General features: G+C 41.5%; 1 protein-coding gene across 2 annotated transcripts in view; it reads right to left on the bottom strand.

The window, feature by feature from the left end:
• Nucleotides 1–1407: 1407 nt before the first annotated feature.
• The window catches only part of LOC149175872 (U3 ribonucleoprotein (Utp) family protein), a 111465-nt gene continuing 94643 nt past the window's right edge, over nucleotides 1408–18229 (bottom strand). Inside the window, exons 8-9 of one of the 2 annotated variants that reach the window (XM_089419768.1) lie at nucleotides 2143–2274; nucleotides 1408–2042 (exon numbers count right to left, since the gene is read on the bottom strand). In XM_089419768.1, coding sequence (XP_089275894.1) covers nucleotides 1782–2042; nucleotides 2143–2274 — 393 coding nt within the window. In that variant the 3' untranslated portion in view covers nucleotides 1408–1781. Of the gene's footprint in view, nucleotides 2043–2142; nucleotides 2275–9973; nucleotides 10156–18229 lie in introns of those variants that run through there. The other variant, XM_089419770.1, reaches the window with a different exon arrangement.

The raw sequence follows: 18229 nt of genomic DNA, 5'->3' as shown, positions 1-18229 counted from the left end.
GATTGAAACCTACTATCATATTTATTTCCCCAAGTTCATGTAATATATATTTTTATAATGAGTTCATGTAATATATATTTTTATAATGAGTTTGGTAGCTTTTTTCACTTGAACTATTTTATTTTTCATTTTTTAAGCCTCTAGTGCATAGGCATTTGCAGTGCTTCGGTTTAGCCTTAAGGTACTTTGTATGCATTTGATTCTTTGCTTGCAGCATCTACTTAATGATGGTCACTTTTTTGTATAAATATATTAATCACAAAAAGAAAACATGCTAATCAAAAATAATTGCAAAATATATATTATAATTTGGAGCTTATAACAATGTACCCATTGATGTTGTGTAACTTGATGCTGCAGATATATTTCTTGCAACAGCAACATCAATGTGTGCAATATATCAAGCATTTAGGTTGCAAGTAAACATAGATAATGGGATGGGTTGAGGAACTAGCAAGTAGGTACTAAGCACTAACATAAATTATTATTATAGCTGCCTTGATGCCTGGCACAACTTTAAATATCATTAATCAGCATATTCCTTGCGCGGCAGTGTTACTACTTACAAAACCTGCTATTAAAGAGAAAGAATAGAATTCAAGATTTCACTATGATTGCTTTATCATATAGACATCAAAAGCTATTATTATATAATTTTTACCACATTTTTATTTTTTAATAGTGGTTTAATTTGTTATTTATTTTGTTAAATATAAAATCAATTTTTACCATATTTCTATATTTTAATGGTGGTTTAATTTGTTATTGATTTTGATAAATATAAAATAAATGTTTACCATATTTCTATATTTTAATGGTGGTTTAATTTGTTATTGATTTTGTTAAATATAAAATCAACTATAAGTATTTGAGTTGAGTTGAAATTTAATTATGATTTTACAACCCAATTCCTCAATCTTTTATCCATATACCATTTATTATTACATAAAAATTCCACTGACAATCTTTTTAATCTTAATTTACACCCAACACATAAAATACTCAAGCCAGTTAAAAAAATTACATATATTGGTAAAGATCACAGAATCAACTTTATTTTTTAAAAGGCCCATAAAGCCCAAGCATTTCATAAGTTACTTACAGAGGTTATCTACTTCGTTGCAAAGGGCCCTAAAGCCCAACTGTAATGTATCTTTTCAGTTACTTTAACACACGTAATTACTTCCCACTTGTACTTACCTATATTAATTAACACCATAACGTATCCCTCATGCCTTACGAAACCATGGACCATATTCTCAAACACTTATACTTCGTTTTGAATTCATGTTTAAGATCCCTTGAGGTCCTATGTATAATTTGACAATGAATTCAAGTATTATATTTCTTAAGGTTACATTCTTTTAGAAAAATGCAAGTCTCATTAATCAATTCATAAAAGAGATATTAATTATGGGAAACACTCAAATCTATTCACTGGAGAGATCGTGACTTCAACTCAATGAAGAGATTCTTTTGATCCAGGACCGCCAGTCCTTTAACAATTCTTTCAGAACATTGCGTGTCTATAAGAATGAAGATCAATCACAAGCTAAAAAGTTCCTACAGGTGTGTGTAAGAATGATGGTAGTAAACTTACACAAATAAACCCCCTTACGTGTATGTGAATAGACAAACATGTTACAAAAGGAAAACTAAACCGGGGCCCATTATGGCTTGCTGATCATATTGCCAGCTCTCATCATGAACTTTCATCTACTGCAACAGTGGATTGCAATCATCAATCCAAGTGCAAACGGTGAATGACAAAAATTTATAACTCAACTCGAGGCTTTGTTTGATAACCCTTTTGACTTCCCATTTCTAGGAACATCAGCTCGACCCTTAAAAGACCTTTTCTGCACATTTTGTGGAGGATGACCCTGTCCATTGCTAGACCATTTCCGCTTTCCAGTACTTGAAATAGAATGCGGCTTTTTATCTTTTGGCTGCTGTTTCTCATATTTAATCGGCTTTTTATCTATTGGCTGCTGTTTCTCATATTTAATAGGATCAATAACAACTCCAGCCTTCTTGATAACCTGAAATAAAAAATAATTGTTTATCAATGACAAAATAATATGATAAAATTGACGATCATCTTTATCAGAATAGAGAGTGCAGCTCAAAATGAATACTTACCGCTGGTCGAATCATATTTTGGTGTGCACGAACAGTGTTGAAGTCCGGACCTAAAGGCATCCGCATGCTCCGTTCAAAAGCATCCTTAGATTCGTAGGGAAAGGGAAGTGAAGGCGTGTTAAATTTTGTTGACTGGAAATATAAACACCAAGAATCATTAGTGTAAATGAGGAAGACAGAAGATGCCATCAAAGAATTCATCAGTAGGCCTGCATCAGTGCTCCAATCAGAATAATAACAGAAACTACAAGGTAACGAAGTATACCACCTCAGAGTTCAAACAACTGAACTGTTAATAAAAATTTAACAAAACCACTTTGGTTATTATTCCAAAAGAAATGCAAGGCTGCAGACATGAACTCCACATCACTTAGACGAGTTGACATTTGACTGAGAGATTTTCTGTCGTTTTAGAGCAGATTCGCATCCTTCAATTTTCACAAACTCACGGAAGTATAGTAACCGTTCAAAGCATTTTAGTGATTCTTTGATTCACACAAACGTAGATTTTAACTAAGAGAATAAAAAGTACTCACTGAAGATGAAAGCTCATCCATCCAGTTGATCATTGGCACAACTTGTGGTGAATTCCAAGCACAGAATGAATTGAGTTGTTCATCAGCAGAATAAATGTGAACATTTAGGGTTAAATTATATTCTAATTTGTCTAACAATCACTCCATTGCTTATACATTGGCTCCTGAAATATTTCCAAAACACGACTTCACCAAATTGTCACAAAATCCATCCATTTTGGCTTAACCAACGAGATTTTCAAGCAGCATCTCCTGCAACTCCAACACCTCCTCTGCCTCCGGAAAAAAGAGCCAATCAATTACCTCTGAATTCTTGCATGGCAAGCTCTATGGAATTGCATACCTCAATGGTAGTACTGGTAGCATGTTGCGTATTTTTCATTTGCAAGTCCACTAGGGATGCACAACAAATTGAGAAAAACTAAAAATATGGGAAGTTGTGGCAACTTTCCATAGACCCTTTTTGATGTGTTACAGAAAAGGTTGGAAGTCATGCCATATAAAGGATCTTGGTGACTAATATAAGTATCTGACTAAGTCAGCTAGCTTTTCAAGAACTTAAATTATAAATATACTCAAGTCTAAAACTAATCCTAGTGAAATATTGCAATAGTATGACCAAAGGATCAAAGAATTAATTGGAGAATTTTATATACTCTTCACTGAAAGAAGACATGACACTTTGGTTCGTCTCTGCTCTACCCTTGTAGATCCAAGTTTATGATCCAGGTGGATATTGGTGGCCACCTGCCAGGTCCACCTGGACCCCCACCATTGTCTTTCTCAGCATTTTCAGTTTCCTTAATTGTAGCACAGTTTACTATTTTTAGCAGTTTTTCGGGTCCTGAACTTCCGGAGCCGTTTTAAGGCCCTAAACGACGTTTCTTTGGAATTCTGGGGCGACCGAGCCCTATGTTGCCTCCCAAAGTGGTAGTACTCGGATAGATCTTTCTAACGAGCTATCGTACGCGTCAAACGGAGATCGTATGCCAAAGTTACGACCCCGGGAAATTGATGTACCAATTTACCCAAACGGGGCCCACAATTTGGCGTTTCATCTTCTAGGGTTAGGTTTCGGTATGTGAAGAGTTTTCCATTGTTTCTCAACAATAAATAGGCCTTCGAGCCTCATTGTAATACAGTTCAGAACAGTTCAGAGGCATGTAGCCATCACATCTCTTCTCAGAAATAAGCTACCATCGCCCTAGCTAGTTTATTGCCATTTCTGTTTGTAAGCATATGTCAGTATTTTCCATTAATGAAATGAAGTATTATTTCCGCTGCATCTTTGTGTATATGGTTATCTCTGTAATTTGTTGCGTTCCTGCTTAAATCTGGATCAGTGGTATCAGAGCGGTCTGCTTTTTCTCTGTTTTTCTTTGCATGTCCCCAACAAGGTCGGGATATAAGGAGTTAGGGCTTGAACTGGTTGAACCTTTGCAAGACCAGCCTCGCAAATCCCGACGGCCTCCCATGGCGGACGAGAAGAAAGACGAGGGGGCAGGAGATCCCATCAAAATCTTGCTCGAAGAAGCGCTCGAGCGACAACGGAACGCGATGATGGACAGCTTTGCGCAGATCCTTCAGCGGCTACCCAGAAGCGGCGCATCGGCTTCCAGCAGCTCCTCTGGAAACGCCACACCCTTTAAGGTACAAGTTAATTTTGAAATCTCCATATTCGAGGGTCAGATAGACGTCGATGCCGTAGATAAATGGTTAAATCTGCTAGAGGGTTATTTTTCTGTTCATGAATTTTCGAGTCGGGAAAAGATTGTTTTTGCTCTTCTCAAAGCAGCCCCCCACGTCAAGGACTGGTGGGAAACCTACTGCGAGCAAAAGGATGAAAGTACTGGCTCACTATTTTCAGCCGCACCCACCTGGGATTCGTTCCGGGATGCCATCAAGGAGCAGTACTACCCTGTCGGAAGCTATGAGGATGAATACATAAAGTGGACCACGCTGCGGCAGGGAAGGGACCAAGATGTGCCGGAGTTCACCAATCTTTTCCATACCCTTCGCACAAAGTTGGGTATCAAGGATTCGAAGCAACATTTGATACTCAAATACCGTGGCTGCCTGCACAAGTACATCCAGAAAGAAATACAGTTCCTAAACATCCCCTCGCTCGGCGCAGCATACCGGTATGCCGTCAAAGTCGAGCAGAAGTTTAAACAAAAGAAGCGAGACTTTGGATCTGCGAATCCAAAGCAGGGGAAAGGTGCCCCTAAACCACAGAACAAAGGACAAAGCCAAGGCGGGACAGCCCAAGACAACCAGCTGAAGCTGCAAGCAAAGAGCAACGCCGCGAAGCCGAGAAAGGACACTGGAAAATGGTGCGAGTTCCATAAGAGCTCCACTCACAACACAAGTGAGTGTCGGGCCAAACAGTCACTGGTGGCTGAGCTAAAGGTTTCAGAATCAGATGCATGTTCCGACTCTGAGTCAGAACCCGATAAGGGGTATGAAAAAGGGAAGCAGATCATTGATGCGGATCCCAGCGCCACTGTTGCTACCGCAAAGATCCAGAAAAATGAACCCGAAGATCCAGAGGAGGAGGAGCGTCTCTTCCACTCCCAGATGTGGGTCAAGGGCTCCCCGATACAGTTCATTGTTGATAGTGGGAGTCAAAAGAACCTCATTTCGGCAGAGGTCGTGAAGCGGTTGGGCTTACCAACCACAGCACATCCACAACCATACACCATTGGGTGGCTTTACCAAGGGCGAGATCTTCGCGTGAGCCAGCAGTGTCGCCTTCCATACAACATCAAGCCCTTCACGGATGAGGTATTGTGTGACATTGCTCCCCTTGAAGTTTGTGATGTATTACTAGGACAACCATACTTGTGGAAGCGACATGCTGTGTATGAATCAAGGCCCCGTGCTGTTATTATTACATTGGGAAATAAGTTGTTCAGGATACCAGAGGTACCACCACCTGCCGCCATCTCTTTGATTACTGCAAAACAATGCAGTAAGATCATTTCCAAAACCAGGAAATTTGTTTTCCTGATGATACGCCCTCAAGGGAAGAAGAAGATAGTGGCCGCGGCCTCCAAACGAGGTCCCTCTGCACGGCAGCTACAAATGGACAAGATTGTGGAGGAGTACAAAGACATCTTCACCTCCCCGGTAGGGGTTCCTCTGCACTGTCAAGTCAAGCACTCCATTGATCTGACCCCAGGTGCGCCGCTACCCAATGGACCAATTTATCGGCGCTCCGTTCTGGAGAACAATGAAATCAAGAGGCAGATTCAGGAGCTCCTACAGAAAGGTCACATCCGTCCGAGTTCTTCGCCCTGTGGGAGCCCGATAGTGTTGGTACAGAAGAAGGATGGGACGTGGAGACTCTGTATTGACTATCGGGCGCTGAACAAGATCACTGTCCGTAATAGGTACCCGATCCCGCGGATTGATGACCTCCTAGACCAACTAAAGGGGGCGAAATATTTCAGCAAGATCGATCTGAAGTCAGGATATCACCAGGTACCAATTGAACCCTCAGATGTGTGGAAGACTACCTTCAAATCCAAGGAGGGCCTCTTCGAATGGTTGGTCATGCCTTTCGGATTGACGAATGCTCCTGCAACCTTTATGAGGCTAATGGATGACATATTGCGGCCATTCACCAACTCCTTTGTAGTAGTATACTTGGATGACATTCTGATCTTCAGCCAGAGTTGGGAAGAGCACCTCCACCACATCCGACAGGTTCTCCAAACACTGCGGCAACACAAGCTATGTGCCAATTTGGAGACATGCACTTTTGGCATGACCGAGGTCCAGTATCTGGGATACATCATTGATGAACAGGGGGTGCATGTCGATCCAGCCAAGGTCCAAGTCATTCGGGATTGGCCCTCTCCAACCACTCTAACAGAGCTCCGCAGCTTTCTAGGTCTTGCCAACTTCTACCGCAGGTTTGTGTTGGGATTTTCTCATATTTCTTGGCCCTTGAGTCAAGTCACCAAGGGCGGGGCGAAAGCAAAATTCTTTTGGTCTGAATCTCAACAGAAGGCATTCAGGGAGTTGAAGGATCGCCTCTGCACGGCACCAGTGCTCGCGTTACCAGATTTACAACAACCATTTGAGGTCGAGACAAATGCCTCTGACTATGCTATTGGGGCAGTCCTTACTCAACATGGACATCCAGTGGCATATCACAGTGAAACACTTTCAGACACAGTCCGGAAGTACCCCACTTATGATAAAGAGATGTATTCCATTGTACAGGCCTGCCGACAATGGAAGCATTACATTTTGGGGAAGGAAACGGTCATCCACACAGACCACCGACCTCTGCAATTCATACAGACCCAAGGGAATTGCAGAATGATCGCCATCAGAAGTGGTCTACATACCTGCAACAGTTTCACTTGAATATCAAGTATAAAAAGGGCAGCACCAATAATGTTGCAGATTGCCTCAGTCGACCACCGATCATGGCGCTAACCACCGTGCTCAACTCTTGCGGGCACGAGACTTCAGATTGGCCACTTCTCTACAAAAGCGACCCAGAATTCGGCCACACATACCAGACACTCTTGGAGGGTCGGCAGGTTGCAGATTTTCACCTCCAGGATGCCCTATTATGCCACCTCGGTCACCTTTGTGTTCCTTCAAGCGAGCGTGCCAAGATGATTTGGGAAGCACACTACAGTCGGGCTGCTGGGCATTTCGGGGTCGAGAAAACAGTGGCAGTACTGCAAAACTATTTCTATTGGCCGAATCTTCGACAGGATGTTGGGAAGTACATCCGATCATGTACTGCCTGTGCCATTGCCAAACCGACCATTAAGAAGCAAGGCCTCTATACCCCGTTGCCTACCCCTAGTCGACCTTGGGAATCCATCTCCATGGATTACATGTCAGGCCTTCCTTCCACTAAGCATGGAAATGACTGTGTTTTTGTGGTCGTCGACAGGTTCTCAAAGATGGCCATTATGATGGCCTGCAAGAAGAATATCACAGCAGAAGCCACTGCTAAACTCTTCTTTGAACGAGTGTGGGTGCACTTTGGGATCCCACAGTCTATCATCTCAGATCGGGACAGTCGGTTTCTCAGCACATTTTGGTCCAGTCTCTGGTCAATGCTGGACACCAAACTCACGAAGTCCACAGCCTTCCATCCTCAAACTGATGGCCAGACAGAGGTTGTCAACAGGATGATTGTGCACATTCTGCGCATGTATAACTCAAAGCATCCACGCACATGGGACGAGAGCCTCCCCTATGTTCAGCACAGCTACAACCGAGCTCTTCACAGCTCCACTGGCCATAGCCCTTTTCAGGTGGGTTTAGGATTCCAGCCACTATGCCCCATTGATGTGGCCATGCCACTTGCAGCTACTCACATGAATTCAGCTCATGTCCAGTCCGAAACAGATAAGGCCACCAGCTTCATTGAGCGCATCCAACATATTCGCCAGCAGGTCCATGACATTCTTGAGAAATCAAATGCCAAGTACAAGCAGCGACATGATCAACACCGGGTGCCACACAAGTTTCAGGTGGGCGACAAAGTCTGGTTGCATTTGCAAAAGGAACGCCTTACTGGAGCCTATCGGAAATTGAGACCACTTCGATATGGTCCTTACACCATTACTAAGGCTATGGGAGACAATGCATTTGAGCTCAGCATTCCCCCATTCCTTGGCCTGCACCCAGTGTTCAATGTGGACCGCCTTCGGCCATACTTTCCACCATTGCTAGACACATCCGACATTGCAGAACAGCTCAAACCCACAGAATTAAATCCAGATTGCATGGAACAAGCTGCAACTGATCGGATCATGGACACACAGATCAAGAACACTCGCCAACAGCATATCCAACTGTATCGAGTTGTCAAAGCAGGCCAACTCCTTCAACAGGGCAAGTGGCTCACCAGGGAACAAGTTCAGCAGAGGTTTCCTCATCTCATGGAGGAGCTCAACGCAATGGGGACCATTGCTTCCTAAGGGGGGAGGAATGATCCAGGTGGATATTGGTGGCCACCTGCCAGGTCCACCTGGACCCCCACCATTGTCTTTCTCAGCATTTTCAGTTTCCTTAATTGTAGCACAGTTTACTATTTTTAGCAGTTTTTCGGGTCCTGAACTTCCGGAGCCGTTTTGAGGCCCTAAACGACGTTTTTTTGGAATTCTGGGGCGAATGAGTCCTATGTTGCCTCCCAAAGTGGTAGTACTCGGATAGATCTTTCTAATGAGCTATCGTACGCGTCAAACGGAGATCGTATGCCAAAGTTACGACCCCGGGAAATTGATGTACCAATTTACCCAAACGGGGCCCACAATTTGGCGTTTCATCTTCTAGGGTTAGGTTTCGGTATGTGAAGGGTTTTCCATTGTTTCTCAACAATAAATAGGCCTTCGAGCCTCATTGTAATACAGTTCAGAACAGTTCAGAGGCATGTAGCCATCACATCTCTTCTCAGAGATAAGCTACCATCGCCCTAGCTAGTTTATTGCCATTTCTGTTTGTAAGCATATGTCAGTATTTTCCATTAATGAAATGAAGTATTATTTCCGCTGCATCTTTGTGTATATGGTTATCTCTGTAATTTGTTGCGTTCCTGCTTAAATCTGGATCAATTTATCTGCAAGATGCTTCTTACAAAACTACTTTTTATACTGCTATGAAATGTTACGAAGAAATCGATTCCACCAACAGAGATGTGGATATAACATCTGAGTTAAAAAGGTTGAAATAGATCCATGTGCAGACAAGTAGAATATAAACTTCAAAGGAAGGACACGGAAATTTATTGTACAGTATGTGTTACAGAAGAAGGTTGGAAATCACAAAATATACATGATCTTTGTGACTAGTACGAGTATCTAATATACTGAAGTCTAGAACCAAGCCTCGTTGAATATTGCAACAACATGACCAAAGGATCAAAGAATTAATTAGATAATTTGTATACGCTCCACAAAAAGAAGACAAGATGCTTTCGTTCATCTCTGCTCTACCCCTGCAGATTCAAATTCATCTGCAAGATGCTTCTTACAGAACTATTCTGTATACTGCTATGAAATGTTACAAAAAATGGATTGCACCAAACAAGAAGTGGACATAACATATGAGTTAGAGCAGTTGAAATAGATCCATGTGCAGACAAATAGAAAATAAAGCAAGGGAACATAAATTTATCATACGAGATGTCAAAACAATAATCTTTGAAACGAATGTCCTTCAGATAAACTGGAAGAATCAAGTAAATCCAACCAAGGAGGATGAAATAATTCAAAAATTAATGGTACATCGTACTTCTTACATGAGATGTGGAGTCTCAAGGCTGCATTCGGAGTTCGTTGCATTCTCTATCCTGGTTCGGAGTTGCATTTTACCATCTTTGTACTTTGGCCAGGTCAGCTAACTGAGCAGAGCTTATGATAGAATAGGTCTCATCCTTGCTGTATATTATGGATTGCATATATGTGTAGAAGTTTGAGTCCAGTGAATTTGAATAAGCTGGCTGCATAAAAGGGCAGTCAATGAATTTCTATGCAATGAAAACCAGTCCTGTCCAAAACCAATCACAATCTCTATTTGGCTATCTCGGTTTAGTATAGTTTGGAGTTCTATGTTGAGATGCTGTTGTTGTCATTCATGGCCTAAGCACAAAGAACAAATCTCTGCCAATAAGGAGGACTGTTGAGCTAGCTGTCCACTAGTAGCCCTATAAGTCAACATGCTTAGAATCCATGGTTCCGTCTTGCTATGACAACCTCTCTGTCAATGACTATAAGGAGTGTCTGTGGCAGCATGTTAAGCACTACTGTTGGATATTACCCTCAGCAGTCAAGAAGTTATGGGATATGATGGACTTCAAAGTGAATACATGGAAGGCATACCAATTGAAAATTTGAAATACAAATGCAAAACAACAATATTCTCTCAGGAGCCATATTCCAGGAGAGTCATAAAGACCAATACTTGATCCAGCTGCCATGAATCAAGTCTTTAATGATGCTTCAATAAATTCAGGAATTAACCAAGTAATTGCAGCACAGAATAAGTTTGATGAATACAATCTGTATCATTACCAAAACCAGGTGAGACGCAAATGCAACAACCTAACAAAACAAACTAGCTCAAGTCAGCCTCTGTACAGTTAAAATTTTAATTAATATTTATAAACCTGGTAAGGTCAGCCTACATGCTCATGCCGGTCCTCCATCCCAAAAGACATGTCTTTTCAACATAATTGAATAAGTATATATCGAAGCTGGGCCTCTCCATTTGACTACCAAATTCAAGCAAAGAAAAACTCGTTTCTGAGGTGATTTTGTGAAGTAATTTTGTGGATTTTTTGCTATCTCTGAGGTCGTTTCGTTGGGCTTCTCTGGTCACAAGTCTTGGGCTTTTCTGGTCATAATTTCTGGTTTGTTTTTTGGAGCAGTATTTTCACTTTGGAACTGCTGTCATACTCTTATTTGACCTCAGTCTCAGCCCTGGCCCCTGGGAAAAGGTCTGCTACTGACCTCAGTTCATCCCTGAGGCAAGGAGCAGATCTCTGCAACTTCGGTCCTGAGGCAAGAAGTAGACCACTGTTATCCTCAGCCATGTGAAGACTTAATGAAAAAAGGCAGAATTGAGCCCTAACAGATACAGACCTGTGACAAAGGCAGATCTCAAAACTAGATTGCAGACCTCTCAACCTGTGATATGAAGACACCTGTTGTACCAGCCTTGTTGAAAAACTTGTTGGAGCAGACCTGTGCAAACTTGTTGGATCCTCTTGGACACATCTTGGACTTTGTTTAGAGCAGATATACTTGAAGATTTGGTGGAACATTGTTGGAGATCAGCTGAAGCATTGTGAAGACTTGTAGAAGGGAGCTTGTTGAAGAACCTTGTGCAGACCTAATTGAAGACAGTCTTAAGAACAGCCAGAAGCTCGTGCCAGGTCGTAGGTAGCTCCGGGCTTCAATCGAGGGGAAGAGGTACCGTAAGGTCGCTCGATTGCTAAATAGAGGTACCGTTCCATGAACCACTCGAAGAAGCAAAAGAGAGAGTTGGAAGATATCCTTTGAAGCAGCCCCTTAAGACAATTTTTTGGAGCAGCCTGTTGAAGCTCTTGAAGACATATCTGAAGCATCATTTGGAGTATTGAAGCTTGTTGAGGACATATCTGGAGCAGCTTTGTTGAAGCATCATTGAAGGAAATCTTGGAACACTTTAAAGGCCATCTTGAAGCACCCTTTTAGAGGAACCTTGAAAACATGTGTAGAAGCGATTGTGGAGACCCCTTTGTTGCATGGAACTGATCTATTTGTTGAAGCTGATTTTGAAGATCCCTTGGAGACATTCTTAGAGCCTTCTTAGAGATATCTTTCAGGACTTGTTGAAGAAGATATTGGAAGTCTTGAAGCAACATTGAACCCACCTTGGTGAACTGAAGCAGATTAAGAGGGTTGGAACCCTAGAGGATTGTAGTCCTCACACAAGGTTGGAGCCTTGTGGAAAACCAGGTTGGAGCCTGAATTGTTCAGAGGATTGGAGTCCTCAACTTCAAGTAGACCAAGATGGAGCTTGGATTGTACAGGTTGGAGTCAGGTTTATAATTGAAGATTGGAATCTTCATCTAGGGTTGGAGCCTTGAAATAGTTAAAGTTTTTACTGTACAAATTGAAACTTGAGTTCTTATCAGAGAATTGGAGTCTTCATTGTAGAAAATTTTAAAATCTGGTAGCCCTCCCAGTTTCAAGGTTTTTGCATAGGTTTAATGCCAACAGCCCCAATAATTGTTAGCCGGTATAAAACACTTAATACAAATCCATTTGAAATATTTATAAGCTAACTTTACACTTTCTTTTCAGCTGATATAAAAGAAAAGACAAGCTCACACACACACACACAACTTTATACACACTGTTTTTGGTCTAATGACCCTGGAAAAAGCCACAAGGGGAAAACCAGTTCTAAGGAGGTTTTAATTGCTCTTAAGGAAAAATAATTACACAGCAGAGATTTATCAGACTTATTTCCCTTTACTGACAAGATGGTAGTGTCATATGAAGAATACTACCACATAGTTGACAATCTCTGTCATTGATTTTGACTTGATTCTCATGCTGAAATTGACTAGACTATTGTAGCAAACACAGCTGAACTTTCCCAGAAAATTCATGCCTCATATCTGATGCAATCTGCCTCCTGGATTCATGCTGAAGGTGTCTCAAAACTCGTGCTCTTAACAGCAAGATGGACCTCCTTGATTCTCAGTCCAGTTGACTGTGAAGTAACCAGAAAAGAGGGCCTCGAACAGGCCTTATCCTTCACATGAATTTTATGTTGAGTATCTCACTCAGCGCACCTTCAAAAACAGCGCAGGCCTTCACCTAGATTCTTAGCCTGCTAACATGACTTTGGCAGATATGAGAACAGTCATTTTTGCATGAAGAACACTACCACATAGTTGACAATCTCTGTAATTGATTTTGCCTTGATTCTCACGCTGAAATTGACTAGAATATTGTAGCAAACACAGCTGAACTTTCCCAGAAAATCCGTGCCTCATATCTGATGCAATCTGCCTCCTGGATTCATGCTGAAGGTGTCTCAAAACTCGTGCTCTTAACAGCAAGACAGACCTTGATTCTCGGTCCAGTTGACTGAAGTAACCAGAAAAGAGGGCCTCGAACAGGCCTTATCCTCCACGAATTTTATGTTGAGTATCTCACTCAGCGCACCTTCAAAAACAGCGCAGGCCTTCACCTAGATTCTTGGCCTGCTAACATCATATATGAGCAGCTCCTCTGCTTCACAAAAAATATGCTGAGAATCACTCTCAGCCACCCTACAAATCAACACAGCCTACACTTTGAATCTTGTTCTGATATACCTTGTTTCTCGGCCTGCTGTCCCTGCACGATATTCATGGATTGCATGCTTGTAGGTTCTACCAGAAACTTGGGTTTTGGGAGCCTCCTAGGCTCTAGCTCTATGTTTTCCCTTCCTTAGCCCTGCAAGTGCAAACCAATGTTGCACGACTCATACTCGTATAAGACTCATCTGGCTATTGACTCGGCAACCCATATAAGACTCGGCAAAATTTTCCATCCATTTTCCCTTTCCCTCTACATGATCTCCCAAAAAAAAAAAGGATTTTGAGGGTCTCCACATTGGGTTTTATGCGGGTCATATGCGGTTCTTCATGGGTTTTATGCAGGTAGCCGAGTTTTATGTGGGTTTTGGAGGGTACAGGTAGAAACCGCGGGTTCTATGCAAGTGACTCGTCTCGCTATAAAACCAGTGAAGACCCGCGGGTACTCGTATGTCTTATAAGAGTCGTGCTACAATGCTGCAAACAATCCTCCTCTCAAGCTCTTCTTCTCCTCTTCTCAAATGCTCATAAGAATAATAATGAGAATTCATCTTCCTTTTTTGTCTTCTCTTAGAGTAGGAAAACATAATCCTATTGATCAAGGGCTCAGATTAAAATCTCAGCCCATGGGATCAATGGATGAGATCAAGTACCCCACTTGACCCCTCTATCATATGGTCCCTCTCACTTAAGGAACTAGTCACTTTAATATGTTTTGTACCTTGTGCACTTTTTCTCTCATAAAGTCAACATGAAATTATAAAGTGACTTTATTAATAAAAGACACTTGGTACTTTTTCTCCCTAAAGTCACATTTAAACATAAAGTGACTTTATTAAAAAGTACCTAGTACATGAACCACCTCATAAAGTGACTTTACCCCATGACATTAATAACTCATAATGTCACATGACAAAAAGCTCATTAAAGTGTTTTCCTAGGAAAAAGGGCTAATGCATTAAGAAACACTTCCTTGATACCATTTTTCTCAACACTCATCATTTTTATTAATAAAATTATCTTTTTGTTGTACATCTTGTGTTTTGCTTTAATGATCTTAACTGGCATAATTTAACAATTGAAAAGAAATATTGAACTAGCTCCTCCAAAAAATTTGGTCGTCCAAACCCTTGTGTAGGCCCTCTACACAGTCCTTGTGCTAACTCTCGCACATGTAGCTTTGTTCAGCCTCTGAACAAGCCGTCTTGCCTGTCTCTGCTGCTGTAAGTACCTCTCCGGGCCCTTGGAAGACTTTCCCAGCCTCTGGAAGTTGAATTGACTTCCTCTCCAGCTAAATCGAACTACTCTGTTGAAGCTTCTGCGCAGCCCTTGCAGCTTCTGCATGGAATACTTCTGCCACTTTCTACTACCTCTCCAGATCTGGAAAACTTCCTCTGAATCATTGTCCTTGCCCCTCTCTGTCTCTGCTTCCCTTCTCAGGCTCAAATTCTTCCGGCAACTACTGCTGCTCTCTAGAAAATCAAAGTGCCAAAGGAAATTGATCAACTCTCGTAAAATGCCTTCTTTCACACAGAAATTTTTCAATTCATTCAACGTGTACTCACCTCCATAATCGCTCTTGAGAGTCTTCACCTTCTTGCTGGTTTCTTTCTCAACCAGTGCCTTGAACTCTACGAACTTGGAGAATGTCTCATCTTTCTTCCACATGAAGAAGATCCAGCACTTCCATTAGAAGCCATCAATAAAAATCACAATATTTGTGTCTGGCAGTGGAGGCTATCTAGAAAGGTCCACAGACAACAAAGTGGATCCTTTCTAGGACTACATGGGCTTTGTTGTCTCGATCATGGAATGTGGATTTTGTGTACTTTCCCAAGGTACATCCTTTGCATACATTTCGCTGCTCAAGTGCTCCTTTAGGGAGGCCAGTGGTTATTTGTTGCACAATCTTCAAAGCGCCATGATGCAAATGGCCAAGTCTTATGTGCCAAAGTTCACCGACATCGTGACCCTGCACTTTCTCTGCCTTAGTGCTTAATGCAGCACAGTCTTCCACATCTAGTTTATACAGGTTCTTCACACGAACCCCAATCTGCTTCACCTGTCCCGTGGTTATGTGTCTCAGGAATGCTTTTCCTTTGTTGAAGATCACATCATAACCACGATCTTCCAAAACTGCAACAGAGATGAGATTTTTCTTTAGGCCTAGAACAAACATGACATCCTTGAGCCTGAGAGGGGAGCCCAACTCCCTCTGAAAGGTGACTGTACCAATCCCGGTCGTGTTATACCTTCCCTCATCCCCTAGCTCGATGGGCATCTAAAGATCTTTCTCCTCCTAGTCACTGAGAAAATCTCTACAGCCTATCATGTGGAATGATGCACCTAAGTCCAAGTACCACACACTCGCCATCATTGTGTTGGCCATGCATCCGATAAGGGTAAAGTCAAGCTCGAACTGTGAAGCCAAGGCTTCACCTATTGCTCCTCCTAAGGTCTTCTTGCTTGCCTTTTTGTGTGGACACTTCGTGGCATAGTTCTTGAATTTATGACAACAAAAGCATTTAATTTTGGACAAATCTTTCTACTTGCCCCCTTGGCTAGATTCTGGTTTGGTTTGAGATTTCTTCCCTTTTCCCTTCTTTCTCTTTCCAACCAATGCAAAATTTTCTTCATCCTTTCCCTTGGATGAAGTTCCATCTCTGGTATTTCGCCTTAATTCCTCCTATACCAAATTGGACCATAAGTGTTCCCAATTCGGTAGATTCTCCCTCCCGTTCACTGAATCTTGATAGCTATGCCCACTCTTGGGAAGAAGGCCCAGAAGGGTAGGATTACCAAGTCATCCTCTGAAACAGTAACACCAACCCTTGCAAGCTCATGACAAACTCGTGTGAACCTGCTCAGATACTGCGGGATAGTGTCACTCTTCTACATCTTGATATTTTGAAGTTTATCATTGAGAGTCGGCTTCCTGTGGTCACTACTATTCTAGAACATATTTGTTAGTGCTTGCCACATTGCATAAGGAGTTTCTTTCCCATGGAGATTGGTGACAATGTGGTCTTGTATTCCCTCTAGTAATATTCTTCTAGCCTTGGCTACATCTTTCTTCCACTGAGCAAGGTTCTGGGCATCAGATTTCACTCATTTTGCAACATCTCTCTTGATGTATTCTAGCAATCCATTGTCATTGAATACCGCCTACATGCGATGAAATTAGAGCTACCTTCCAAGGCATACTGTAGCCTTGGTCAGTTGAAGGTCGTCTTCTCGGCTTTGAAGAGATCCGACTACACTGAACTGCAAATTCAAACCTCCTGAGAAACAAATTCAAAATTCCCACTCTAATGTGAATCCTGCTATGATACCATGTAGAAATTATGGTGTAGATTTGCAACTACTCATGAAGTTTTAATCAAAATCACAAGACACAAACCTACTCTACTGCTCTACGGAAGTTAATTCACAATTTAAAACAAAAATTATGCAATAAGAAATAACACACATGCACACAATGTTTTTCCTAGGGAAAGCAATCTGCTAAAAACCCCAATGCCTACTTGCATTAATCTAATGAATAGAGATGTATTACAATTGTTTTGCTCAACTAAGCACAACCTGAAAGTGAATAACCTATCTCTCTGCTCACTGAGAAGCTCTGACCCAGACTTAGTCAATTTCTACCTCTACTTGAGCCCATATTTCCTTGCACAGTTCTTGAAAAATTACACCCTTATTATTTAGGAATTTCTCCAAAATGGATTGTACAATTCCCAAGGTTGATCATCTGACTACATGCAACATCTGTACACTCAAGACTAGTCTACAACTTGTTGATACATTGCCTTGGAATCTCCACCACAGCTGGGGAACTCGAATTTTTTGCATTTACTAACTATTTTGGGTTGATTGATCAGTTAACTAGATGATCACTGAGTTTGACTGAAGTCCCACTGCACAACTAACCTTCCACTAGTTCCTCCAACAGTTGGAACTAGTTTAACTGAAAACAACTTGAGATAACTGACTTTGATTGCTACAAATTAGCAATCACACATGATTAACTGAACTCTAACTCCTCCAACTCAAATTTATTGAGTAAACCGCGTGACACAAGCCATGTTACACAAGTTACCTGCATCAAAGTTGTCTCTTGATGTGGAAATTCGAATTTTCTCAATTTAATCAAGGCAAAATCAAATTGAGAATTTCTTGCCGCATTTTTCAACATGTTGTAGTTGCTACAATACTGGGGTCAGTCATTCTCAGTTTGAAACTCAGGTTGGACAATCCTCAAGGCAAAATCCTTACAATAGTATCTATCTTACAAAAGGGTAGTAGCTGCATGAAGTGACACTTTCTCTAGCAAGCCAAAGAAGTTTTAAGACAAAATCATGTGATGAAAATGACAATTGTAGAATTTACAATAAACATACATTAAAATATCAGAGACATAAAAAACCAGACATAGCGGAAAAGGCCTCAGCCTTGATGTATTCTTCTCATTCTCATTATTCAAATAATGTTTATGATACATATAAATACATGAGGAAGTTTGTCTCAAGATAGTGCGTCTATCTTGGACACTATGGTTGAGCAAATCTCTCAACCAAACACTAATCTAGGAGCCTAACTAGTTGGAGAGAATTCTCAACCAACTAGGTCGAAACTGACTCCTAACCATGAGGAACAAACTCAATCTAGAAAGGTAGGAATAAATCCTAACTTTCATGATTTAATTAATTTAATATTTTTG

This window comes from Pinus tabuliformis, chromosome 4_1, assembly GCF_031772625.1.
Source record: "Pinus tabuliformis cultivar Carrire ecotype Pingquan chromosome 4_1, CPIR1, whole genome shotgun sequence".
NCBI classification, from domain to species: domain Eukaryota; kingdom Viridiplantae; phylum Streptophyta; class Pinopsida; order Pinales; family Pinaceae; genus Pinus; species Pinus tabuliformis.
The sequence above is the reverse complement of the archived record's forward strand: the minus strand, read 5'-3'. Positions and strand labels throughout refer to the sequence as shown.